The sequence below is a fragment of the Acanthochromis polyacanthus genome, chromosome 1 (assembly GCF_021347895.1).
Source record: "Acanthochromis polyacanthus isolate Apoly-LR-REF ecotype Palm Island chromosome 1, KAUST_Apoly_ChrSc, whole genome shotgun sequence".
NCBI classification, from domain to species: Eukaryota; Metazoa; Chordata; class Actinopteri; family Pomacentridae; genus Acanthochromis; species Acanthochromis polyacanthus.
The window spans coordinates 28,845,546-28,872,920 of NC_067113.1; the positions used below are offsets into that span (position 1 = coordinate 28,845,546).

Consider the following 27,375-nt stretch of genomic DNA (forward strand, 5'->3'; position numbering starts at 1 on the left):
ATCAACATGATGCCACCGGGCTTGTTATTAGCTGTCAGTGCAGATCAATTATTACTAAGCTGCCTATCGGTAAGTTACACTTTTCTACAAGCTGCTGGTGACAGAAGTTGATCAGCCGTTTTTAGGTTATTTTGTCAACCTGTTGATTGATTACAAAACATAAAAACACATTGACATTTTTCATGGACTCTTTGCAAAGTGGAAAATGTGCATTTAGTCTTTATTAATTTTACAAAGATAGTATAAAATAACGTCCATCAAGACGTCGTTTACTGGAGTTTCATTTTCAAACCACGCTGCCCTGAGCTAAAACCAGTCGCTACCATGAATGTTGAAGAATGAATTTAACCATTTAACCTCTCAAATTTCATTTTAATTATTAAATATTCAACATTTTGAGGCATTTTTACTCTCTAATAGACAAAAGGATAATTACCATTTAAATCCACGTGGTAAATATGAAGCTTGGGGGTCGAATGAGGAAACTGGATCTGAATAAAATAGAAAAAACTGCACGTTTCCACGTCTGAAGCTCACTGAGCAACACGTCATTTTATTTCCGTAAGGGCGGATTGCATAAGAATTGTCCTGAGGTCAACAACGGAGAAAGTCTCTGGCAATTAGATGCCACTGATGTCATGGATCTCTTAAAGGAATAGGTCTGTGATGACGCGGCGATGAGTAGAAACCTGCAGCGTCTGAATGCTGGTGTTAGAAGAGCAAGGATCCAGATAAAACATCTGGATGATCCTGCAGGAGAAGAAGGTGATGGGAAGGTGGCAGCTTGTATCAGCCCTGAGCGTATTATTCATTTTAACATTGATTAATTTGTTACTTTTCTGCCTCAGTTTGTTAGAAAACACAAAATTCAAGCATCAGATCAAAATATAACACAATATAATGCTATAAGGCTCCCAAGCACTCTGTATTGCTTTTAAATAGGAACTTCTTCTAGATCAAGTTTTCTCAGTTAGCACACACATATAGGCGTTATTTACTCTTCTGCCCTCTTTTACACATGTGGACAAAATTGTTGGTACCCCTCAGTTAAAGAAGGAAAAACCCACAATTCTCACTGAAATCACTTGAAACTCACAAAACTAACAATAAATAAAAATTTATTGAAAATTAAATAATCAAAATCAGCCATCACTTTTGAATTGTTGATTAACATAATTATTTTAAAAAACAAATTAATGAAATAGGGCTGGACAAAAATGATGGTACCCATAACTTAATATTTTGTTGCACAACCTTTTGAGGCAATCACTGCAATTAAACGATTTCTGTATTTGTCAATGAACGTTCTGCAGCTGTCAACAGGTATTTTGGCCCACTCCTCATGAGCAAACAGCTCCAGTTGTCTCAGGTTTGATGGGTGTCTTCTCCAAATGGCATGTTTCAGCTCCTTCCACATATGTTCAATGGGATTCAGATCTGGGCTCATAGAAGGCCACTTTAGAATAGTCCAACGCTTTTCTCTCAGCCATTCTTGGGTGTTTTTGGCCGTGTGTTTTGGATCGTTGTCCTGTTGGAAGACCCATGACCTGCGACTGAGACCAAGCTTTCTGACACTAGGCAGCACATTTCTCTCCAGAATGCCTTGATAGTCTTCAGATTTCATCGTACCTTGCACACTTTCAAGACACCTATGCCAGATGCAGCAAAGCAGCCCCAAAACATTACTGAGCCTCCTCCATGTTTCACCGTAGGGACAGTGTTCTTTTCTTCGTATGCTTGGTTTTTGAGTCTATGAACATAGAGTTGATGTGCCTTATCAAAAAGCTCCAGTTTGGTCTCATCTGTCCAAAGGACATTCTCCCAGAAGCTTTGTGGCTTGTCAACATGCATTTTTGCAAATTCCAGTCTGGCTTTTTTATGAGTTTTTTTCAGCAGTGGTGTCCTCCTTGGTCGTCTCCCATGAAGTCCACTTTGGCTCAAACAACGACGAATGGTGCGATCTGACACTGATGTACCTTGGCCTTGGAGTTCACCTTTAATTTCTTTGGAGGTTGCTCTGGGCTCTTTGGATACAATTCCAACGATCCGTCTCTTCAATTTGTCATCAATTTTCCTCTTGCGGCCACGTCCAGGGAGGTTGGCTACTGTCCCGTGGGTCTTGAACTTCTGAATAATATGAGCCACTGTTGTCACAGGAACTTCAAGCTGTTTAGAGATGGTCTTATAGCCTTTACCTTTAAGATGTTTGTCTATAATTTTTTTTTGGATGTCCTGGGACAATTCTCTCCTTCGCTTTCTGTTGTCCATGTTCAGTGTGGTACACACCTTTTCACCAAACAGCAGGGTGACTACTTGTCTCCCTTTAAATAGGCAGACTGACTGATTATGAGTTTGGAAACACCTGTGATGTCAATTAAATGACACACCTGAGTTAATCATGTCACTCTGGTCAAATAGTTTTCAATCTTTTATAGAGGTACCATCATTTTTGTCCAGGCCTGTTTCATTAGTTTGTTTTTTTAAATAATTATGTTAATCAACAATTCAAAAGTAATGGCTGTTTTTGATTATTTAATTTTCAATAAATTTTTATTTATTGTTACTTTTGTGAGTTTCAAGTGATTTCAGTGAGAATTGTGGGTTTTTCCTTCTTTAACTGAGGGGTACCAACAATTTTGTCCACGTGTGTATGTCTAAGTAACCTTTTTAAATGTGTATGTGGCAGCTATTCATGACAATATGTTAAATAAAATTCATGCATAATTCTGAATATTATGATGAAATCTACACCTACAGCATGAGTATAATTGTTGGAAAAAATGACTACTAGCCAGGAAAGTGTTGGAAAAGCTGGAGAAAATCCGCAGTTCCCAATTTGTGGACCATTTTCTGAAATGCTTTTTGTTTAATTTCTTCAAAAGAGTGTTAAAAAAAAACCCGAATCTTTGCCTTATGTTCGTGTAAGAATTAAAAAAGACCTAGCTGTTTTTTAGACACAGGCAGGCTAGCTGTAGCTAAGCTAATGACCTGCAAATACAGTGAATGAGTTGATTTGAGATGCAACTCTCAGATTTTATTCCGTTTTCCAACTCTATTCGAAGATCCCCTTCAGTGAAAATCAAGGTTTTAGCTTCCTTTCATATCTATTTGATGTTTTTTTTTTTTTTTAATGTCAGCAGACATCTTACGAGCAAAATAAGCGGCCAACGACACGCTAAGCATTTCTGATTGAAGCTACTGACACACAGATTCACACTTCCAGGGTCTCATTCGCAATTTTACCAAAGAAACGAATTGTGTCAGCTTTTCTGTGTGAATTTATTGCTTCAGAATTGCATAAAACGTGTGGCTTTTTACTTTAATATGTCATTGTGTAGCATAAAGTAGTTTTCTAGTGTTTGAGCAGAGTTGAAGGTGCTCCAGATCTGCATATTAGGAGGATTTTAAAGCAGGAAGAGATTATTTTCCTTACTTTAATAAACAGAGATGAGCTTTTCGGGGTTTAATAAATGACTGAAGAGGGAGTTTAATATTCCTGCTGACTGTCCTGACTCCTGTGTTTCTTGCTTTTGCAGGGTGGTGGTTTTGGAGAGCCGACCGACCGACAACCCCACGGCTCTGAGCAACCTCTACATCCTAGCAGGTCACGAGAACAGTTACTGATCCTGAGCCCGGAAAGTCGACGCCTCTGTGTTTGGGAGAAAACTTTTCCAGACCGTCTTTGCGAAGGGAAACGTCTGGTTGGAAATCAGTTATTATTGGGAGCTTTTGTTACTGATCCCCCAGGATGTGCAGGTCAGTAAAAGAGGAGCCTCTTCAGCGTGGATTCATGAGTAGCCTTAAACCACCAGCAGCAACGAGACGTTCACTGTCGCTCCGCCAGACGACGAGGAAACGGTGAAAACTTAAACCGACGACGTTACTTAGCATATTTCTCATTTTTCTATACCGTGGACTGAGTTGCGAAGAAGTTATCTGGAGGTGTTATCGACAAAAGTGCCATTAAAAAAAATCCACAAGAGTCGTGATTGTATTAGGAAGCAAACGGGAGATTTACGGTGTTATTGTCTGTCACTCATAATCACTGCCAGTGGCAAACGTTAGAGAAGATTTTACCAGCTCTGTAGCCAGACTAATGGATCGGATTAAACAGAAAAACCCATGAGCCTTGTGGGTTATTTAAGCAATATTTATTAACCTCATCTTCAGTAAAGAGTTGGATTTACAGGCGGCGATGGAGCTGCGTGAGGATTAACTACCTAGTGAAGCGTTCCCGGGTGATTTTTACAGCTTTGTAATATAGTCGCATCTCCTGCTCTGCTGCATTTTTAGAACTTGGATATAATGTACATGTTTTTTTTCTTTACCCTCCTCTTTTATAGACATTTTACTTCTTATTATTTGCACCATGTAAGCACTTTTGTACATTTTTTTAATTTAAAATAAAATGACAAAATGAGGGACAATGCTAGGTTTTATTAACATCTCTGCACTCCCTTCGCAAAATGTTTAATGTATACTGTTTCTTTTGTAATAAAAAGGCTGTTAACATGACAAAATGAATGGATTGTAGTTGTATTTTTAATGTGAGATGTAACGGCGCTGACGAGGAGTCTCCTGTGGGAAGAACATGGAAGACGAGTGAGGATTAGTTTCCATTATTTCCCTATTTAGTCTGCCTTTCTTCTGACATTAATTGCTCTCAGTGCGACTGAATCTTCTTGTTTGCGGCTCGCGCTCATGTAGAATGATGTCATACTCGTGTGGATTAAGAGTCAAGATGCATAAAACAGACTCTAATGTGTAAGAAATCAACCCTGGAATGATAAAATCTTGTTTTTTCAGAGGTGAGAATCGACTGGAGGCAGCTGCAGTTCACCTGGTTGTTCATTTATTAACATCATCCCACATGTGAATGTCTACAGGAGTCCTGCTTTCCCTTTTTCAGAGCCGGAGGTGGAGTCAGCTGTTCCTATGGGGACCAGAGTGGAAAAGGCAGAAATGTGGTGAAGCTGGTCAGAGAGAGTGAGGGGAAAGAGCTGCAGGTCAGAAAGTGTTGCCTTCAAAATAAGAGCGGTAGTCTTTCAGCTGATTTACAAAAAAACTGATGAAAGTCTTTTTTACTTCTAGTGCTTTTGTTATAAAGACTTTTACTGCATCAATCTGGATATTTTTGCCAATTTACAATATTTAAGCAAGATTAAACTTCATTCATGCCGAAGGAAATTCTTGTGGCAGATATTGCTCAGAAAAACAAACGACAGAACATATGAATAACTATGGTGAATGTAAAAATCACTAACATGTAAGTACAATGCATTAATAAAACAAAAGTGAATTAAAATATTACTAAAATAGAAAAGTAAAAAAAATATATTGGCAATATTAATTAGGTAAAATAAATGCATGCGAATTAAATATTGCACCGGAAAAATTAAATTTTGCACATTACGTTGCCATAAAACTGAAACATTACACATGAAAATGAATTTGTACACAGGATACTGAGACTATTGAGGAAGAGAAATATTTCAAATGATATTGATATAATTGTTCAGATTTAAATGTTGGGCGTTTCAATTTAAATTTGAATTCACACAGTAAAAAAAATAATAAATTTAACGCTGTTCTGTAAATGAATATTATTCAGTGTCACCTCGGACTCCAACTAGTGATTATTTTCTTCATTGATTAATGTTTTCATTATTTTTTTCAATGTATTTCTCTCTGTTTCCTAAAGCACAAGATGGCAAATCTTTTTTCGTTTTTTAATTTTTTTTTTTTATCAACAATCCAAAGATACTCAGTTTACTTCCATAGTTAAGGGAAGAATGTGTTAAATATTTATAGTTTTAGATTTTTTTTAATTACATCAACTAATTAACTGATCATCAAAATAGTTGGCAATTAATAGTCAAGAAATAATAGATTAATCATTGCAGCACCAGAGTAAAACACATTTCTTTAAAATTTCAAAATAAAATGGAACTACTGTACATTTAAATTTCTTTCTGCGCATATATTTGAATACACTTTTAATATTTGGCAACTGGCTGCAGAAATATTCTTTTGGATATTTAGTTAATTTGGTTTAATTTGTGCTACAAAGAAGTTGTGTTTAAAAAGATACATGGTAGCATATGGTGTTGAAAAGGCTTATTTTCATGTAAATTCACATCATGAAATCACTTGACATACTTGAATGTTAAATGTAGATTTGTAAGCTCCACCTGCTGTCTGCTGAATTAATTCTGTTTTATTTAGATTAATAACAATATAAAGCATGTGACACATAATTATCAAGGCTCATGAGGCCGTTTAAATCAATTTATGACCAAAAACGTGAAAATGAAGGGAGTTTGTGCTCTTACAAATCCTCCTCGTGGTGTGTTTTATTTTGAAAAACACGACCAGACGGTTGTTTGTATCGGACTTGACGCCTTAAAACAGGAGCTGCTTGGAGCTGCAGGGACAGTTGAGCTGAGATCGTCCACCTCTCAGGTTGGTGTTTGGACAAAGAAGAAGAAGAGGAGCCTCCCTCTGACTCTGAGAAACATCTGCAAACATTTCACAGAAGGTCAGTGTCAACAGATAATTTTTAACCAAAAAAAAAAAAGTGCTTTTACTGAAATACTTTCCACTGAAATAATAAAATATTTGTGTCAGGAGGCAACTTTGCTGAGACTTCTGTGTTATTATAGTTGATTTTTCCATCATATGTGTGAGTTATAAACAAACAATCTAAGACTTAAATCTCCCTTTTTATTAGATTAATATTTCCACCCCAGTGTTGTTTTTAAGTGCAGCACTTTGATTTTATTCCCCTGGCTGTTTCACTCTCTCTGCTATTTGTTTTCTCTCTGTGCCCTCAGGGAACTGACCTAATATACTTTGCATTGCAAATGTTTTGTTACGTAATCTAACTGTTGCGAGACAGGTGTAATGTTCCCTCCGAGCATCTTTTGGAGGCAGTTTAAGAGGTTATCTGAACATTTTGATCCTCCAGGTTAAACACAGCCAGAGCTCAGGTGCAGAAATGCTCTTTGCTGGTGTTAGATGCATGTAATTTTATAATAACTCACCATTATATCTGATATTATGACAAGAGGAGCCTCAAATATGAAATTTAATCAACTCTGTGGTTCCTGAGAGCTTCTTCTTGTCCCTGCCGAGATCCCTCCTGTGTCTTTTTGATTGTTTTCAGAATAGTTTTTTCTTCCTTCCTGCTTTTCGTAAACGAGCAGTTGGCTAATAATCCACAAGGATGGAGAAGTATGAGAAGATCGGGAAGATCGGAGAGGGATCCTACGGCGTCGTCTTCAAGTGCAGGAACAGAGACACGGGTCAGATCGTCGCCATCAAGAAGTTCGTGGAGTCCGAGGACGACCCCATCATCAAAAAGATCGCACTGAGGGAGATCAGGATGCTCAAGGTGACGACACAGCCTGATTTATAGGGCATGTTTGAAACTTACAGACAGTAAACTAATGCAAATGAATACATGAGATTGTAATCCAGATCAGAAAAAGGCTGGTGTTGTAAATGGAAATTATGAGCTAGTGAGTAAAACTGTGGCTTATCAAGTCAAATTTATGAGATGATTTATGATACTCAGTGGATAATACATCAGAATGTCCCTTATTAAGTAAAAGTTAACCGAAGAAAGGTGTTATTGAGTCAAAATGATGAAAAAATAGTCTGTGTTTGCCTTGATCAGATTAAAAAAAAGTCCAATTTATGAGAGAGTATGTCAAATTTTAGCTGAATAAGTAGAAATTATGAGCTGACAAAGACAAAATTATGGGATAAATAGTCAAATAACTGACTTAAGTAAAAATTATCTGGTAAAAAGTCCAGATTGTAAGGTAGCTTATTAAAATTTAACTCACGAAGTAGAGGTTGTAAGAGGAAAATGCAGTATTGCATAAATCTTTTAAATATAATATGTAAGAATTATGATAAAATGCATAAATATTTAGCTTAAGTATTGGAAAACCCCTTTGAGGGTAGAGAAAACTATTGTGCTGGGAAAAATTATAGAAATACTTAGATTTTTTTTTTTTTACTTATGTAGTTAAGATGATGTAATGCATAAATATTTGGTTAAAATTACCTGAGGAAAGGGGTTATTGAGTCAAAAAAAAAAATAGTCTCAATGTTTGCCTTGATCAGACAGAGTATGTCAAATTTTACCTTAAGAAGTAGAAATTATGAGCTTATAACGCCAAAATTAAGGGATAAATAGCCAAATAACTGGCTTAATGAATTAAAATTGTTTTGGTAAAAAGTTGAGTTTATGAGGTCGTATATCAGAACTTGTCTTGTTAAGTCCAAATTTTGAGGTATTTTTTTTTACATTTAGCTCACAAAGTAGCAGTTATAAGAGATAAATGCAAAATTACATAATTCTCATAAAAATTGTATGTAAGAATTATGATGTCATAAATGATTTATTCATTAAGTAAAAATTGTGAAAAAAAACTTCGATTTTTTTAACTTATCTAAGTTAAAATGATATGATGCATAAATATTTGTCTTAAGTCAAACTGGTAACAAAAAGTATATATTTTTAACTTATGTAATGCACATGATTTTTGCTCAGCATTATTAGGTTTAACTTTTTTCCAGAATAATCTATTGTTTGATTTTTTTTTTAAAAAAAAAGGTAAATTATCAGATTACATGATAGTGTGTTAGATTTGGCTATAAAAAAAGTCAAACCTATGACATTTTACGCCAGAATTTGGCTCGTTACGTCACAATTACAAGAGAAAAAGTCAAATTATTCTCTTACCAACTCAATTTTTCTGGCCTCCATACTAATTTTTGTGAACAACTAAATGAAATATCAGCGGATCTACAAATTAGTTTAGACTAAATATCATTATTTCTCTACTAATTAAAGGAACTAACTCCGCTCGAAACAAGTAAAGACTTCAGTTTGCTTTGATTTTTATTCATTAAGACTTTCTATTCTTTTCCATCCTGACTTCAGACTTTTATTTGAACTTTTAAAGGTTTAAATCTTATTTTTAAAGCCATTAAATATAAAGCGCTTCTCCTCTGCTGTGCAGCCAGCAGGAGGGAAGTGATGCAGTTCATTCTGCAGAGAGAAGAGAGCAGCAGCTTTATGGAGCTTTAATCAAACGAAGGAAAAACCCTGCAGGGAAACGTCTGAAGAAATTTATTGTGGCTACAGGAAGCTGGACAAAAGTAGTTAAAATACCGTGTCTTTTTTTTAGTTTTGTGGTAAAGTTTGTGTGATAAAGGCCGCCTGCTTTTCTGCGGTTCAGTAATTATCAAAGATGCGCTGATGTAATTGTTGGTGGTTTCATTAGTCATGCGGTGGTGGGAGTGTTAGCGGCCCGCTGGACACCGGCAGCTCACAAATAGGACACGTTGTCAGGGGCAACAGCATGTTTATTACCTCCTGTTAACGGTTTAGTGTGTTCGATAAGAGCAAACCACAGACGAGACCCTCCTGTCGTGTTTGATTCCGTCTGTTTTTTTCTGCGTTTTTCGTGTCTTTGCAGCAACTTAAACACGCCAACCTGGTGAATCTGATCGAAGTGTTTCGGCGTAAACGGAAGCTGCACCTGGTGTTCGAGTACTGCGACCACACCGTCCTCAACGAGCTGGACCGACATCCCAGAGGGTGGGTTCGCCTCCTCACGAGACTTCACCTCTCTGAAAAGCAAAGAAATACATGCAAATGATTAGTTAGCATATAGAGTTTAAAATAACAATAAGAGGGAAAAAACTAACTGCAGAACATCATTTTTTCACCTTTATTTGATGTGTAGAGAGAAAATACAGGCCTGGAATCACAACAAAATTAAAGTCAAAGATGAAATATTACTTTTTATACAAACACAAATCTGTCAGAAATCAAACTTTGTCTGTTTATGAACATAAAAAAGTTGTGAATGAAGAGTTTTCTAGTGTTAGTCTGAAACAGGTTTAACCGAATACGTAATTTACCAACTTAAAGCTAACAAAAAGAGTCACGTTTTATATTAAACTGGTTGTTTTCAACACTTATTTACAGTGTAATGTTATTTTTAATATCTCAGTAATGGTTTTCATCCTCACCCAGCTCTAAGAGAAAAGCTCCAAATTATAGAAAATAAGAGATAATACACAGAAGGAGAATTAATACATCAATATCTGACTTTTACCATCAGTTTTTAACAGCCTAATTTTTGACTTCCCGCATTAAAATGATCTGATAACAAGTCAAACATCTTCTTAAATGTTCCCTCAAAATTATGATATGATGCATAAATGGTGGATTATGAGACTTACTGCATTAATAATAATAATAAATATTTGACTTTTATTGTCAAATTTGCTGATAAATCGTCTAATTGTCTCATATTAAGTCAAACTTCTTTTGAGATATTGCATTACAATTACGATATAGTTTATCAAAATTAGCTTTAAGTCAATATGAGGAGATAATACGTTTAATTTTAAGTTTAAATATATTAATATTTAAATTATAACGTGCAAATTATGAGGCACTGCTTCAGAACTGTGATATAGTTCATCATATTTTGGTCTTTTAGGTCAAAATTATGTGATTAGTGCATCCAAATTTGACTTAAATCAAAACTGTGAGTTGAATATTTAATGACAGAAATATTGAGACAAAAAACTCAACGTTATGAGCTGAATAGTCTAATGTTTGATTTGGTTTATTAAGCCGCTGTTATCAAATAAATAATCAACAACTGTAAATAGTATGTTCAAAATTGCATTGAATGAGATAAAAGTCATGACTTTGGTTTAACAAATCAAAATTAAGACGACCAGTCAGCATTTTATTTCTTTAATTCATGATCAAGATTTAGTTAATACAAACTTTCGTCTCCTCCTCAACGACCGCAAACTTAAATATCTTTCTCACAAATGATAAAAATGTTTTTTTTTGACATCTTGAAATGGATTTGGAGCATCACAAAGCTGGATTTGTGAATCAAACAAGGCTGTGAAACAAGATTACAGACAAATAAAGGCAAACAAATAATAAATAACAGAACATTTACTCAGAGATTCCACTAAACGCATTATATGAAGCTTCATGAATACAAACAGACTGTTATCAGCTGTACAGTCAGGCTCATATTGACACAGTGCATCTGTTAAACATCTGTTTTGTTGATTTCTAAATTAATTTGAGCTTGAGATCAGCGTGTGTTTGCTTAAACGGAGCGATGTGTGCTTTAGTTATCTCCACATTACATATATATCAGAGCGCTTTGTCCGGCGCTGATGGGCTCGACGCTGGTTTCCCAGGAAGCCGAGCGGCCCTCTGTGGTATGCGTACAGTGATGCTCTCCCAGAATGCTTTGCTGGCAGGGAGCCACGTTTTATGGGCGGTGTTTTGGCCGTCTGGTTTCGGCCTCCGGACCGAAAGAAGAGGCAACGGAGCCGGGAGAAAGGGAGGAGATTGTTATTAATTGCCAGTCACAAGGCTCGAATTAGCCTTTTCCCCGGCAACGCTGATGGATGGAGGCCTCCGAACCAACAAAGCCTCAGTGTTGGACATCGAGGCTCACAATGGAAACGCAGCACGGAGAGAAATGTCTGAGAAACAGCGCCGAACAAAGAGAAACCAGACATAACAGCAAACAGAGAGCTTTTTTCCTGATCCAGACATGAATTTAGACACAAATCCACCCACGCTTTCTTTATTAGATTCACCTTTCCTGATGATTTAATCACATTTTTGTCACAAACGAGCAGAATTTTAACAGATTTAGCCTTTAATTGTTCAAAATCTCAGCAGTGATTTCATAAGTCACTGTGAAATTTGACTTTAGGGGATTAATCTGACTGGGTTTGGTCCATCGTATAGTTCACATCTGTAGCTTGTAGTGAGATGCTTCTGTGTAGATTCTCAGTCATCCGGGTCATTTTAATCCTAAATAAAACCGCAACTGGTCTTCTTTTTTAGGCTTATAGAGGCGAAGCATCTTCATAAACCTAAAGGAGAAGTCTTTTGTACAGACATTACGTATGCTATTGCTGTTTATTATACTTTTTTATACTATTCTCTGGTTATTTACACGTTACTAATTGCACATTTTTATTTGATTTATATTTTTCTGCCTACTTGAACCATCTACACAGTTTTTTACCTTCAGTGCATCCATTCTGTACACAATTATACCTCTATATATTATTTTATATCTCTCTATCCCCAGTGTTTTCTGCTCTTATCTTCTATTTCTGTTTATTCTAATATGCTGCTGGTTTCTTGAACTTCCCTTGGGATCAATAAAGTACTTACCATTACATTAATTAGTTGGAAACATTTACTGAAAACATGGATTTCACATCAGAGGAAGAGATTATTGTACCAGATTTAGCTTCTAGCTAATAATAATCTGGGCCAAAACATGCAAAACACATGTAAATAATGCAATTAATTCACTATAAAATGCCAAATCTTTTCCATACAGACTCATTTTTTCAAATCTGTTTTTTTTTCTTTATTGATGTAAATGTATAAATCTACACTTATTACTAAATGTGATGACCCTGGGTCATTTTGTGCAGTGTTCATGTTGAGAAACTTGGTCTCCTCTCCTCCTCCTGTGTGTGTGTGTGTGTGCGTGTGAGTGGGTGTGGCTGTCCAGCAGAGTCAGTAGCAATGATTAGATCCTGGTGCTGAGGCTGATTGGACTGCTGGGAGGATTGCTGCCACCTGAGTCTGCCTGGAGGCTACAAAAACCAGCTGCTGCAACCTGCTCACTCTCTCCTGATCCAGCCACCCTCGATGAAGCAGCCTGTTGTCAGCTCTGTGTGTTCATGTGATAGTTGGAGACTGATCCTGTGGTAGGGGCAGGAAGCCCAAAGACCTGTTCGTGACTAAGTTTGTTAATTGTTTATTCTGGAAACCCCAGTTTATAGTTTGCTTTATAAAATTAGAATTTTATGTTACTGGGAGTTTTAAGTTACCTTTGTTTGTTTTGTTTAAAGAATAAATCTTTTGTGCACCTTTTGAGAATTTTTCCAGGCTGGCTTCATTGGGGGTGGCTGAGTCCAGAGCATTATCATGTTGCGTTCATGGTTCCCCTAGACGAGGGACGTAACACTAAAATATTAGGGAGTTTGTTAGGGAGGAATTTCTTTTGTCAGTCGACTGTAAAGCTCTCATTATTGATCTCATTTCTGTTCTCCGTTTATAAGCTGTAAGGTACCTTTACTATGCTAAGTGCTTTGAGACAACATGCACTAATGTTAAAAAGTTTGAGGTGAAATGTCCTTATTTTTGAAAGATAAGCATTTTTTTTTCAATGAAGGTAACATTAAATGAATGATAAATCCAGTGTAGACATTGTTAATGTGGTAAATGACTGTTCTAGCTGTAAGGTTTTTAATGGAATATCTCCATAGAGGTACAGAGGAACATTTCCAGCAACCATCACTCCTGTGTTCTAATGCTACATTGTGTTAGCTAATGGTGGTGAAAGGCTCATTGATGATTAGAAAACCCTTGTGAATAAAAGTGTGAGTCTTCATGGAAAACAAAAAAAATGGAAATGTTGTGAATCTGTGCTGCATAAATGAAATTGAATTGAATCAAAGCCGGACAACTTAGCATAAGTTAAATTTAAAAAATCTGCTTTTCTCTGTTGGGAAAGTTCGAGTAAATTCAATCTTCCTTTCAACCACTGTTTCCAAACTAAACAATCTGATTATTTTCGGTGAATCTGTGAACTGATATTTGTTTTCCTTCCTGTCCTGCAGCGTCCCGGAGCATCTGGTCAAAAGCATCACCTGGCAGACGCTTCAAGCCGTCAACTTCTGCCACAAACAGAACGTAAGTGTCTTTACGTAATCTCTTCCCCTCAGCTTGTTGTTCAGTTCCTCTCCTCCTCCTCCTCCTCCAGCTCCCACCGAGTTCCTCTGCTTTATGGCTCTTCTGTTTTTTTTAACAAGAATTCCTTCCCCTTGGCTGACCAGCTGTTAATGTATCACCTAGACACAACAAACGCTACGAGGCCTCAGTTCAACACAAACTCTGCTTTCTCACACAGCCTGTTTTTTGTTGTCAACATCCTGCAACCACAAGCAGCTTGAAAAGGAGAGTTTTCGGTCTGTTTTCGAGCTCCTGCAGTGATTTTATTGTCTGTTTCTGCAGTGCATTCACAGAGACGTGAAGCCGGAGAATATTCTCATCACCAAACATCAGGTCATCAAACTGTGTGACTTTGGGTTCGCCAGGATTCTCAGTGAGTTTATTGGACGACTGTAACTCTTACTGGTCAGCTTATAGTCATGTTCAGTGATAGTCAGTGAAAGTAATCTTCAGCGTCTCACAACTTCCCAAATCTTTAGAGCTTTCGAGCTGATCTCGTGTATTTCTGCTCTTTCAGCCGGACCGTGTGATTACTACACCGACTACGTGGCGACTCGCTGGTATCGAGCTCCGGAGCTGCTGGTGGGCGACACTCAGTACGGCCCCCCGGTGGACGTCTGGGCCGTGGGCTGCGTGTTCGCTGAGCTGCTGTCAGGAATCCCTCTGTGGCCCGGAAAGTCCGACATGGACCAGCTGTACCTGATCAGGAAGACTCTGGGTAAGAGAGAAACCTCAGAAACATGCAGCTGGAACCAGAAATGTTCCATTTTATTAAAAGAATTCAACTTCAATGCAGAAACTGAACCCTCAGGATGATTCATTTATTGTCTCCAGTGGTGGAAAAAGCATTTATGTTCCGATACCCCATAGGGAAAATGCTGTAATTCAATTCAATAAACTTTATTTAGCAGTTGGATCAACAGTTAAAGTAATTTAAAGTGCAGATGCATGTCCATGATGTATGAAAAGTGAGTAAAAGTTGCACAGTAAGTAAAAGTTCTACGTTCAAAACCTTTCTAAAGGCAAAATATCTGACTGTTATCAGTAAAATGTGCCCAAAGTATCAAAAGTAAAAGCTCATTCTGCAGTAAAATGGTCCCTGACAGTGTTTATAATACTAGTTATGATGTTTTTTAACTCCTGAATTGACGCATAAGTTGCACTTCACAGCTGTAGATGTTTCAGATTTAGCTAATTTTAAACTACTTTATATACTTTTGGTTAATTTATTCAACAATAATGCTTTACAAGCTGTAAAAACATATTTTTGTGTCATTTTTATCCTGGGAGAATGACACCTTCCCCAAAAAAAAAGTTCATTTTTTTATGAGCTCAGACAAACAGTCCTGTTTGCAGCTTTGTGATGATGCATTCCAGGCTTTTTAAAATAAATTTACACGAATTAAAAAGTCATGCAATGTTCTCAACTCCTCAAGAAATCCTTAATCTTTCACTTCATCAGAGGAAAATCTAATTCAGAATCAATAAATGTGGAGATATGTTGCTTTCACTGGCAGAGGAGGTGTGGAAAGTTGAAATCTGAAGAGCAACTAAAGCTGTCGGATGAATGCAGTGGAGTAAAAATTCTGAGATATAAGAAAGTACAAGTATAAGGTTGCACAAAATGAAGAAGTAAAAGTGTCTCAAATGTGTCCTCATTGCAGCACTTTAGTAAATGTACTTAATTATATTCCATCACTGGTAGTTTTTCCTGTAGAAATGGTAAATGGTTGTATTTATATAGCGCTTTTATCCAAAGCGCTTTACATCACATTCACACACTGATGGCGGAAGCTGCCATGCAAGGCGCTAACCACGACCCATCAGGAGCTATTAGGGGTTCAGTGTCTTGCTCAGGGACACCTCGACATGAGCTCGACAGGCCGAGGATCGAACCAGCAACCTTCCAGTTACAAGACGGCCGCTCTATCCACTGATCCATGCCGCCATATATTGAGAAATAAATATAAAATAAATATATTGAGAAAAAATTGTAAAATAGAGCTATGAGACAATTTATTCAAAACTTTATTTTATTAAACTTGGAATGCACGGAGGTTTAAAATGTCGCAGAGTAAAAAAAACAAACCCAAGATGACGTGACACAGATCAAAAGAAAAAAGTAAAACACAGCATTAATTGGTGCCTTTAGATTTTAAAAATGAACTAGAACAAGAGCTGTTAGAGGTTCTTATTACAATACAATTACAATATTTACAGCCCTTTATATTTTTACAGAACAGATGCAAAAGTAGTGAGGAAACAAAACAGCAAACAGGATGATAGAATTGTTATGAATTTTACAGCATTTGTACAACACTCTCTGAATCTGCTGACAGTAGATGGAAATTTTCCCATATTTTCTACATACATTTGCAAACATGTATCTGTATAAAAACGTCTATATTTACACACTATTTGCATTTTAATAGCATGCAGTTAAAGCCAGTTTCTGCTATTCTGTGCAAACTCATCACATAAAGTAGCAACAAGCTTCATCTTGAAGCACATAACTTATTAGCATCATTTAGTAAATATTAGCAGGTAAATGTGTTGATTTAAAATGTGTTCATCTCAGTTATCTGGAAATAGGTTTTGAATTTAAGCAGCTTTGTGCTTCGAATGCTTTAGCCTTTGTGTTTTCAAGAATGTTTTCATGTATAATTGAGAAAATGAATCTAACAAATGCAGGAAAAAACACTTCAACACAGGAGGAAATTGTAAAATGTCTATAAATCTTTTGGATTAATTATAATATACAGACAAAATGCTGTCATTTTACCATAGATTTGCAGGAAAAATAAAGAAAATGAGCTTGATTCACTAAATTCTGTGTAATTTTGTTGTTTTTTTTACCTCCTGCAGGAGATCTGATCCCTCGACACCAGCAGGTCTTCAGCAACAACCAGTTCTTCTGCGGAGTTTCCATCCCAGAGCCTCAGGACATGGTGAGACACAAAAGTTCAATGTTTTGAATTATTCCAGAAAGACATACAAGAGCAGAAACTTCTGAACTTGTGTTTGTTTTTGGTTTCTGTAGGAACCTTTGGAGCAGAAGTATCCAAACCTCTCACATCAAGCTCTGGGCCTCATGAAGGTAACCAGGTTGTCATGAATTAAAATGTTTCTAAGTCGGGTTTTGTTGGTGAAGTTGAGTTTCAATCCAGTAAAATGAGCAGGTTTTGCTGCAGATAGTGAGGCTTATAACCCTCCTGTCGTCCTACGGGTCAAATAGACCCATTTTAAAGTTTGAAAATGTGGAAATAAAACTTATCTCTGCAGTGAAAATGTCCACATTTTCAACATTTTTGGGGAATTTTTGAAATTTTTTTGGTGGGGAAAAAAAAAGAAATGTAAAAAAAAACATTTTTTTAAAGAACATTCAGATAAAAATCAACCAAAATCCAGCGCTGGATTTTGGTTGATTTTTATCTGAATGTTCTTTAAAAAAATATTAGCAGTCGTACTGATATATGTATGTAATAAATTTAGATATTTTTAGGATTTCTTTAAAAGATTTTTACTAAAAATATTTCCAAGAATTTTCTTGCCAAATTTGGGGGATTTTTTTTTTTTTGAAAGGGAAACTTTTAAGGAATTATTGAAATTTTCTTCCTGAAAGTTTTGCAAATTTTCAGAAATTCTGGGATTATTTTGCTGAATTTTTGGATTTTTTTCAGACAAAGAAACAATATATTTTTGGTGCCTGTAAATGAGGACAACAGGAGGGTTAAAACTTAAAAAAAAACGTAAATTTCCCAGGTAACCCAAAATATATTTTTGTCACGTTTGCTTCAATGCTTGCACATAATTCTTCCTTTAAGTTGCTACATATTTTTCCTAAATCCTTCCATACAAAGTGCTGGTGTTGAGCTCTAACGGACTCCTTTCCCTGCATGCCGGCGCTGCAGGGTTGCCTGAGGATGGACCCGTCTGAGCGCCTGTCCTGCGAGCAGCTCCTCCAGCATCCTTACTTCGACAGTCTGAGAGAAAAGAGCGAGAGCAGCTCGGACCGATCCGGAAACAAGAGGGCACGTTTACCTCGGAGACACCTTCCTCCCGGGGTGAGAGGACGCTCCCATACAGTCTCACGTCGAGTTCTCTGTTTGTAAAACCTCAAATTAAAATCTTGGTGCGTTTTAAATAAACTACAGAGCAGCTGCATTGGTGTAAAACAGGCTGAATACTGCAGATGTTGCAGAATGCTCAGTAATGTTGACTCATTTGAAGAAAAGACTCCTTGATTTGACCAAATTCTTCTCCAAATTTGCTGTAATACATGTTTAACTCCCTGAACTCTATAATCTACTGAGAATTTTTAAGCAAATCATAAAAAATACACCATTTATTACAAGCAATGTTTATTATGTTCTTATGTGTGAACAATTCAGGACATGTTTTTTTTGTTCCGGTCACATTTTTCCTCACTGTGGGCTCATTTTTCACAAAAAAAAAGACTCCTGCACTCTATTTAAACAGCTCAACCACGACTAGGAGGAGAGAAAACTTAAAAATATGTTTCTGTGCAGGATGACAAAGTTATAATGGCATAAATTTAAAGTAAAGGCCAAGTGAAAGTTGAATTTCTTTTTATTTTATTTTACTCAACTTGATGAAATCCAGAATCAACATGTATGACATTTTACAATTATTACAAATACTGCCTTTATATACTATAGATATTTTACTACTCACATTTTTAATTTATACACTGCCTGCAGTTCAGCTGAGATGTCTCTGATTTTTTTCTTATAGGACTGCTGTTCACAGCCGAGTCTCTAATGTCTTCATAGTTGCAGTGAAAAGAGCTGAATTTTCTGTTTTTTACAGAATTTGTTTTGTCCAAACAGTTCATTTAAGGCTAATTTTTAAAAGTAGAACAAAGCGATTTTGATTAAATATCCTGAATTTAAGCTTAGATTTCGTTACAATTTCTGGCAAAACGTCACAATCGCAGATAATGAGTTCGAAGACGGTTGAAAATCTGAAAATCTGATGCTGTTTTTGTAGTTTCTGGCTCTGATAAAAGGAGTAATTTTCATGCTTTTTTGAAAGATAGCAGGATAAATTAGCCGTGTCTTCCTAAAGAGCTAGGAATCCGCTGATTGTATCCGTGAAAACAAATCATGAACTCCCTGAAACCTCCTTTTTAAAATGTTTTCTCCGCTCTGCAGTATTTGCCACAGCTGACCGGCAGCAGCATCTTTCCAGCTCTGGACAATAAGAAATACTACAACAACCTGCGCAAGTTCAACTACCACCTACCCAACATCTAGACTCGCCTCCTTTCCTCCTGAGCCGCCCAGGGAACGAAGGATTCAACCACTTTTTAACGTGTTCGTCTCTCGATATCGATGTCACTCTATGCACTATCCCCGGCGCGTCCGCTCAGACCGCTGGTTTACGTATGTTGCCGACATTTCAAGCCGAATTTTGTAGAGATGTTGAGACAAGGAGCGACTCGCTGCTCCGCTCGTAGTCGCTGAGTAGACTGAAGGTGAAACTACTGCCTTTGCGCGGTTTGCCAAATGTGTTTTTATACGACGACGGACTCTGCGGGACCGACGTGTTTTGATAGTCGAGTTTAATGTTTAGTAAGTTATAACGCAGGACGCAAAAGACTCACGAGCATTTTTCTGGACATATTTATTGACGTCAGGAGTGAACACAGCTCTAAACATTCCTTTAACCACCTTTACAAGCAGCGGTGCAACATCGTCCTCTCTGGAACTCTGGTGCTAAGGATGTTTTCAGCCATCTGTCTGTCCTCGGATATATTTTATGACAAATGCCAAATTAATCTGAAAAGATTTACTCTTAAATTGCTTTTTCTCTATGTACACATGTGGAGTAACCTTTAATAAACTACAAAATATCAAAGAGAACTGGTGTTGGTGGTATAAAGTGCTTCAAAGTCCCTCTTCCTCTGGTGGAATTTAAGTTTTTTTTATGTTGTTAATGCATCTATATGGTGTTTTTTTTCTGCGGGAAAACTTTCCAAAAACACCGATTCAGACTTCCTGGGTTTCTTGCTTCAGCAAACCTCAGGAACCAACCAACGTAAGGTCTCAGACTTAATGCATTTTTGTTTCTTTTTTGGAATTAATTTCTTGTTTCTTGCCAAAAATTGATTCTGCTGCTTGTTCAGGCCTCCCAATATGTTATCCTACGTGCTATAATCATTAAAATATAACCCTTATGAATGAAATCAAGTCATTTTGATGCATTAATGATATTTCAGTCACAATTTAGGGGCTGTGATCCTTTTTATAACAAGTGGAAAACTGCAAAATTGCTCCTTTAAAGTGAATTTAATGAATAAAAAGAACTGGATTGGTTATAATCTAAGCAGGTTAAACATTAAGATATGCTTTCTTAATTTCTTATGTCAAACTTATCCATAAATCTTGCTAATTACAGCCTAGTTTCCAGATTTAAACATGGATATTAGACATACAAACAGCCTAAACATCAGAAACAACACTATAGTACTGTCCTGATTACATTATAATTTGCTTTTTTGGCCATAATTATTCCTTTACCAGAAGGTTTAACAAAGAAACACCTTTGCTATCACCACAGAGGGATATAAAATTAGTTTTATTTTTAAATGTTATGACCGTTGGATCCAGAAATAAGCAGCTAAAGATGAATATAAAGTGGACAGTAGAAGCAAAACACTCCTGCTGACTGCAATCAGTTTCTGGCAAGACACAGGTTTGAATATGTGTGACCAAATTACTGGAGAATTATAAGTAGGCAATGAGTTGTTTTAGTGTTTCGGCAGAGTCATAGGTGAGCTGGTGTGCTCGAGTAGTCAAAAGGATGGGTGTAGAATTTCATCAATGCCATTTTAACATACGGAGAGATGATTTTAATCAAAAGAAGTGTCTAAATGTGTCATTCTGACGCATAGAGATGAGATTTTAGAGATTTAATCGATGACTGAGGAGGGGCTTCAACTTTTGCTGGACAAGAGCAGAAATTAAACATCAGCTTTGCTCCCAAAAAAACAATGCATAATAAATGTGAAGCAGCATCACGTTTGCAGAAAATTAGACCTAAACTGATCTGATGTCAGACCATCAAAGCCCTACAAGTCCTTTCATTCAAAACTGGGTCCTCCAAAAAGGACGTCCTGAATGTTTTCAGTCCAGATCCAGCTCGACGTCCAGACGTGGAAGCGCCGTCTGCAGTCTGTCCACCGTCGTCTGTTTGTCTTTGATTCCAGGAAGATCACTGAGAAACAGATACTCCAGATTCCTGAAGGAGAAAGTCAGACCTGATTATAAATTATGAAAAGGCATCATTAAAACACAATCATTTACAAGTTTAACCCTCCTGTTGTCCTCATTCACGGGCATCAAAAAATATTGTTTCCTTGTCTGAAAAAAATCTAAAAATTCAGCAAAAAAAATCCGAAACTTTGCAAAAGAAAATTCCAATAGTTCCTTAAAAGTTTCCCTTAAAAATTTCACTTTAAAAAAATCCCCCAAATTTGGCAAGAAAATTAGTAAAAATCTTCCAAAAAAAATCCCCAAAAATATCTAAAATGATTACATATATACAGGGTGTCCCAAAACATTTGACATCATTTCGCAGGTCAATAATTTTGACAATTCTTGTTGAAATAACCTAAAATTTTCACAGAATGTATAGAAACAGATCAAGATTTTATATTTAATGTTTTTGTTCTGTTTTCAGGTTTAGCCATGCCGTTCACTCCCAAAGAGAAGTCATTTTACATCTTGGAATGTGCTATGCGGTCACCCAAGACTGTGCAGCGTGCCTTCAATGCAAAATTTGGAAAAACTTCACAAAGTGGCAAACAAATTTGGAATTGGTACCAAAAATTTAAAGAGGAAGGCTGCTTATGCAGGACTAAAGGATCTGGTAGACATCATCAACATATTCCAAGACGCATTTGGCTTCTATTGGCATGGCTCAACCTGAAAACAGAACAAAAGTAAAACATTAAATAAAAAATCTTGATCTGTTTCTATACATGCTGTGAAAATTTGAGGTTATTTCAACAAGAATTGCCGAAATTATGGGCCTGCGAAATGTCAAATTTTTCCGGACACCCTGTATAGCAGTAAAACTTCTAATATTTTATTTTCTAAATATTGTTTCCTTGTCTGAAAAAAATGCAAAAATTCAGCAAAAAAATCCCCCAAATTTCTGAAAATTTGCAAAACCCTCAGGAAGAAAATTCCAATAATTCCTTAAAAGTTTCCCTTGAAAGTTTTATTTATTTACTTATTTTAAAAATCCCTCAAATCTGGCAAAAAAACGTCTTGGAAATATTTTCAAAAAATGTGTAAAAATCTTCCAAAAAAAATCCTAAAAATATCTAAAGTGATTACATATATATCAGTAAAACTTCTGATATTTTATTCAATATTAATATTTTATTTTCTAAATATTGTTTCCTTGTCTGAAAAAAATTCAGCAAAAAAAAAAAAAATCCCCCAAATTTCTGAAAATTTGCAAAACCTTCAGGAAGAAAATTCCAATAATTCCTTAAAAGTTTCCCTTGAAAGTTTTATTTTAAATAAATCCCTCAAATTTGGCAAGAAACGTCTTGGAAATATTTTCCAAAAATGTGTAAAAATCTTCCCAAAAAAATCCTGAAAATATTTAAAGTGATTACATATATATTGGTAAAACTTCTAACATTTTCTTTAAGAACACGGTTATTTAAGAACCAAAATCTGGATTTTGGTTGATTTTTATGTGAATGTTATGTGAATTTTCCAACATTTCTTTTATTTGCACCAAAAAATGTTGAAAAAATTCCTGAAAATGTGAACACCAGAAGTTTCGCTGTGAAAATGCCCCCGCCCCCCCCACACACACAAACATTTTAGGACGACACGAGGGTGAACTGACTTGAGCTTGTGCAGAGCGACGATGCCTTTATCGGTCACGTTTCCACATGAAACCACCTCCATCATGTACAAACTCTCCTGCAGGTTCTCTATGGAGCTCAGTCTCTCCAGACAGGCGTCTTCTATGTAGATACACTTGCTGAGCTTTATTTCTTCCACGTGTTTCAAACCATCTAAAGGAAGAAACACATAAACGGCGTCAGCACACACACTAGATAAGGAAAAAAAACACACAGCGTTCACAGAGCGGCAGCCAGACGGCGTGCGTTCGCTCCCGCTCGGCGTAAAACATCCCGCGCGCTTGCGTCACTTTTGGATAATCAGTCTGAGAGAGATGCACTTTCACCCTCCCCTTTCCTTTCTTGTTAACACAGAGGGGAATCACTTTCAGGTCAACCGGCGAGGTCGAGTTCGAGCCAACGCGGTTAATGCAAAATTTACGCCTTCTGAGCATTGGCTTTAATCTTTGATCGGAACAGACGCTTTGGTCTGTTAATCCGGCACCGGGTCACAGGGAAATAATTCAACATCTACGAGTAAATGTGGGAGCAGCTTGGATGCTCCGCAGAGGATGGAATATTTATGTACAACATCTGTACTGACAGCTGGAATGAAATCAGCCTGATATTATTGGGTATTTATTGTTTTGATGCAACAGTTTTGAATTTAAATCCACATTTTCGTGGATTTTGACAACATTTAACATGCGAGATTTTTGTCTTCTTTTGCAAAAATAAAAACATCCCCATTATTCTCAAAGTATCAAAAAATGTCAAATCAATACTCAGGGGACATTATTATAGTGGTTTTAGTATCAATAAATGTTAAATTATGCTATACTTTTTCACTTTTAAGGTTTCCAGTATCATCAGGTTATAGAAACTAATGTTAGCTGATCACATGGATATCCTAAATGTTGGCAACTTACAGCATATTGTGCAGTATCATTTTAATGTCAAATGATGCTAAATTGTAGAGAGTTTGCTCTTATTTTAATGAAATAATAAGAGTCCAGTTTGACTATTTTAAACATACAGGCTCCTCTGTAGGGACATTCATGATCGAGATCTCAATAACCCCGTTTTCTCAACGTAATCTTAATTTGTTTAATCTGATTTTATTTGTTTTAGTGCCTCTATTGTGTATTTTTGTATTTTATTTGTTTTTAGTGCCTTTATTTGCTTTGTTCTGGATGTACAGCACTCAGTCGCTGGTTGTTGAAAGTGCGGGATTGGACTGAATCTGTTTTTTGATGGTGAACTCGATCCTCCTCAGCCGAGAAGGTGCAACATTTTTGAAGAGATGTTTGACATTATTCAGATTTTTTTCTGCTATTTTTGCTGGAGGGGTTGTGTTGCTTTGTGTTTCTCTTTAAAATACCCCAAAGCTGTTCTACTGGATTAAAGTCAGACGACATATTTCTTCATGTGTCACAAGGACAAGCAGGTAAAATTCTCCATACTGTAACACTGACCCAGGTGGTCAAATCCTCTGTACATGATGCAGGATTCAGTGGCATCAATCCCCTGGATCTTGTATCTGCCCAGAGGCCCAGTTGGCAGTCCGTTGTAGTCGTGATGCCAGCGATCGAAACCCTGGAACCTCACTTTGGCTCCGCATCTCAGCAGCCACTCGGCGGCGGCTCGGTCCGGACCGACGGCCTTGATCCTCTCATAGTCCACCCTGAGAGAACGTCAACAAACACTCAGTGTACAGAACATGGAATGTGTCGGGTCACATCTGCTGTGAGAGCAAGAGAGAAGAGATAAAAGTCCAAATGGCGACCTGCCCACTAGGCCAGTTGTTTTGACCTGACGTCATCCACATACTGTTGGTTTATGTGCTGATTTATCAAGGAAATCCACTTATTTGTTGGATGCAACTTAAAAAAAATGTGATGATTTGCTTGAATGCTTTGGGGTTTTTGGACTGCTGTCAAACTAAATAAACAAGGCAACCGCAAACTTTGGATTTTAACAACTTTGGATGGACATTTGCCAGTGTTTTTACATCTAATATAGATTGTCTATCATCTACTTCTATGTAAAAACATACAAATTACTTGATGAAAATAACTTATTTTTGGAATCAGCATAGGAGTTAAAACTTGGACAATTAACCTTCAAATTAATCAGAGAGGCTGAGAGTCAATATAAATTTACCGTAAAAATTAAAACCTTGGAGTCAATATTTAGAATAACACAAACTCCAACAACAGACTTCATTGAAAAGTCTTTATTTATTTATTCGTTTAATATGTTATTTTTTCATCATTTATTCTTTAGTGTCGATTGGCTGTTAGTTGTGGAGTGTAGCTAACCAGACAGTGCTGTTGGCGGGGCATTATTTAAGACCACAGAGTGACAAATGACCGGGAGAGACGGCGTTTTAAAACACTTTTTAAGACAGATTTAATTTAGTTAAAACCTTTGTGACAGTGTCAGCACCTACTGAGCAGTATAGGCATCATAAAAGTAGACTTTTGCATTAGATTACACAGATGAAGCTAATAAAGAGACCACTGACAGTTTGCTCTTTGGTGCATTGCTGTGTACGTTCATTCATTAATTCAATCAAGCCGTATTTACAGTCTGAAGACACTGATATGTAAAGGCCTGAATTATAATGTAAAACCTTCACCTGCAGTATAATTCAATCACTGGTGAAGTTGGTGGACAGTTTGTGGGACAAGATGAAGTCCATCCAGAGTATTCTATGTTTGATGGCAACATGTCTGAAGAAGGGCAACGGTGACAAGAGGACCAACATTAAAACGTCAAGCGATGGCAGCAAACAAACAGGATAAATAAAACTGGTTAGGTTTCATCTTAGTAACATTGGGCATTGAGATTGCAAGTGATGAAATGCAGATGTGTTCTTTACTAATGTGATATTCCTGGCCACAACCTGACTCATCTGCCTCCACTTGCAAGTCTGACATTGACATCTGCAGACCATTCCTCTAGACGATGCTCAACATGTACTCTGTGCAGCTGAAAACCAGATTCCAGCTTCCTTCAGGCGATTTCCCACAATTTGAGGAAATGTTCTCTAGTTGTTGTCATCTCTAGATCTGATGGCAAACAGTTTTAGAACTAAACAAGTCAGATGGGACAATCTGGAACTATTCCTTAGATGACAAGTGGTGGCGTTGAGGACATTCGAGTGTCTGTAAACAGCACTAACTGACATTCCAGCGTCCAGCAGCGCGTTCTCGTCTTTCTCTTGTCATCTCTGCCATCGAGTCATTTGAATAAAGCTGCATTTTAAGGGGCCTTTTACAGTCACTGGTCAAAGGAGAGTCTGTGTTCTGGTCACACTATCTGATCATTATCCTTTAAAGCTACACCCGACTCAGGTGTGGATTAACTCAAAGGTCGAGAATTTGTCCCCAGTTGAGCAGCTCGAAAGCTTTTAGCGCAAAACTGATTGAACGGTTTTCTTACCATTACAACAAATGAGATTTTCAACTTATTCTCTAAATCTGACAAGAAGTATAATGAAATAATTAACAGATCTGCAGCAATGTCAACAGAAGCATCGTAGGCATCACAATAATTGTCCTTACGGTGGAACAGATGGGTTAGTTTAAACAGATATGGCTAAAAAGGAGACCACTGAATGTGTGCCTTTCCATGCATATAATAAAGTTTAGGGTCTCACTTGTTGAAAACAGCATTGAGCCAACCCCAGAAGTGTCTGCGGCTCCAATCCCTCTGACTCACGGCAGACTTCACCACCTGCGACAACAGCCTCATATCTGTGGGCTGAAAACAATTACGAAATAATTAGCTTTATTCATGAAAGTGAATTAATTAAAGACGCTGCAGAAAACTGCAATGTTATATGCAAAGGAGGCTGCAGTTGGAGGACTTAAACTGACAGAACGCTGAAGAGCACAAGATATGGTTTTAAAGGGTTTATTCCATCCAAATTATCACTTATCGTCTGAAAGATTCCACCCAAAGTATTATATTTCTGTCCGAATGCTTACAGCTGTAAAGGTTTATTTCACCCAGATAGTACTTTCTCATGAACGAGTTACTGTTTGAAAGGTCTATTCCTCCCAAAATGTGAGTTTCCATCCAGTTACATAGAATTTTAATGGTTTGTTTCACCCAGAAGGCAGGATACAGTCAAAAATGTTTGTTTCACCCAAAATATTACATTCAATCCACATAATTATGGCTTTAACGGTTTATTCCACTGATATATTACATCCTAACAACAAGTTATAGTTGTAAAGATTTATTCCACCCAATATTTACTTCTTAATTAGCGAGTTACAGTTTTAGAAGATTTATTTCTCCCAAAATACATTTTTATGTCAAATTATCTTACATTACCTACAACTGCTAGCTCACCTTTGGAATAAAAAAAATATTCGTCATGTTATTTGGTTCTAAAAATAAATAATTAAACACAAAGGTCGAAGAAATACGGTCCTGATACTGCGCTGCAGACACATTCTAGTGTAAAAACTGAGCTCCAGGTAAATAAATCCTCACCTGCCCTCCAACAGATCAGACTGTTTACATTCGAGCCGCCGCCATTACTGCGACCTTTCACCCAACGACGTAACAAAACAACGTGCCTCTCTATTGGCTGAACGCGCTGACGACTCTGCGACTTGAGCGTCTTGGGGGGCGTGGC

At 36.9% G+C, this 27,375-nt stretch overlaps 3 protein-coding genes across 9 annotated transcripts in view; 2 read left to right on the forward strand and 1 right to left on the reverse strand.

Moving 5' to 3' along the window:
• map4k5 (mitogen-activated protein kinase kinase kinase kinase 5) overlaps positions 1 to 4,524 on the forward strand; it is a 47,805-nt gene extending 43,281 nt beyond the window's left edge. For all 6 annotated transcript variants that reach the window (XM_051959003.1, XM_051959001.1, XM_051959002.1 and 3 more), the window contains one exon: positions 3,537 to 4,524. In XM_051959003.1, the coding sequence (XP_051814963.1) occupies positions 3,537 to 3,624 (88 nt within the window). In that variant the 3' untranslated portion in view covers positions 3,625 to 4,524. The remainder of the gene's footprint in view (positions 1 to 3,536) is intronic.
• Positions 4,525 to 6,397: 1,873 nt separating this feature from the next.
• On the forward strand, positions 6,398 to 19,716 carry cdkl1 (cyclin-dependent kinase-like 1 (CDC2-related kinase)). Of its 2 annotated transcripts, none has more exons than XM_022197126.2 (10): positions 6,398 to 6,538; positions 7,166 to 7,393; positions 9,495 to 9,616; positions 13,720 to 13,792; positions 14,114 to 14,204; positions 14,349 to 14,549; positions 16,697 to 16,779; positions 16,872 to 16,928; positions 17,743 to 17,895; positions 19,006 to 19,716. In XM_022197126.2, the coding sequence occupies exons 2-10, from the start codon at positions 7,226 to 7,228 to the stop codon at positions 19,105 to 19,107; spliced, it is 1,050 nt and encodes a 349-aa protein (XP_022052818.1). In that variant the 5' UTR covers positions 6,398 to 6,538; positions 7,166 to 7,225; the 3' UTR covers positions 19,108 to 19,716. The 2 variants fall into 2 exon arrangements, with proteins under 2 accessions (XP_022052818.1, XP_022052819.1); XM_022197127.2 differs by having other exon boundaries at positions 7,206 to 7,393.
• Positions 19,461 to 27,374, reverse strand: dmac2l (distal membrane arm assembly component 2 like). Its single transcript, XM_022197129.2, has 5 exons — positions 27,231 to 27,374; positions 26,386 to 26,489; positions 24,197 to 24,405; positions 22,724 to 22,895; positions 19,461 to 21,094 (listed from the first exon to the last, which is right to left on the reverse strand). The coding sequence occupies exons 2-5, from the start codon at positions 26,478 to 26,480 to the stop codon at positions 20,980 to 20,982; spliced, it is 591 nt and encodes a 196-aa protein (XP_022052821.1). The 5' UTR covers positions 26,481 to 26,489; positions 27,231 to 27,374; the 3' UTR covers positions 19,461 to 20,979.
• Position 27,375: the final 1 nt, after the last annotated feature.

Excerpts from the sequence above, each read along its gene's own strand:
- cdkl1 (XM_022197126.2), top strand. The coding sequence starts at position 7,226 with ATGGAGAAGTATGAGAAGATCGGGAAGATCGGAGAGGGATCCTACGGC. Across the intron at positions 7,394-9,494 it reads GGGAGATCAGGATGCTCAAG|CAACTTAAACACGCCAACCT; the intron begins GTGACGACACAG and ends GTGTCTTTGCAG. Across the intron at positions 14,550-16,696 it reads CCTGATCAGGAAGACTCTGG|GAGATCTGATCCCTCGACAC; the intron begins GTAAGAGAGAAA and ends TACCTCCTGCAG.
- dmac2l (XM_022197129.2), bottom strand. The coding sequence starts at position 26,480 with ATGAGGCTGTTGTCGCAGGTGGTGAAGTCTGCCGTGAGTCAGAGGGAT. Across the intron at positions 22,896-24,196 it reads CAGAGGATTTGACCACCTGG|ATGGTTTGAAACACGTGGAA; the intron begins GTCAGTGTTACA and ends TTCTTCCTTTAG. Across the intron at positions 21,095-22,723 it reads GTCGCTCTGCACAAGCTCAA|GAATCTGGAGTATCTGTTTC; the intron begins GTCAGTTCACCC and ends TTTCTCCTTCAG.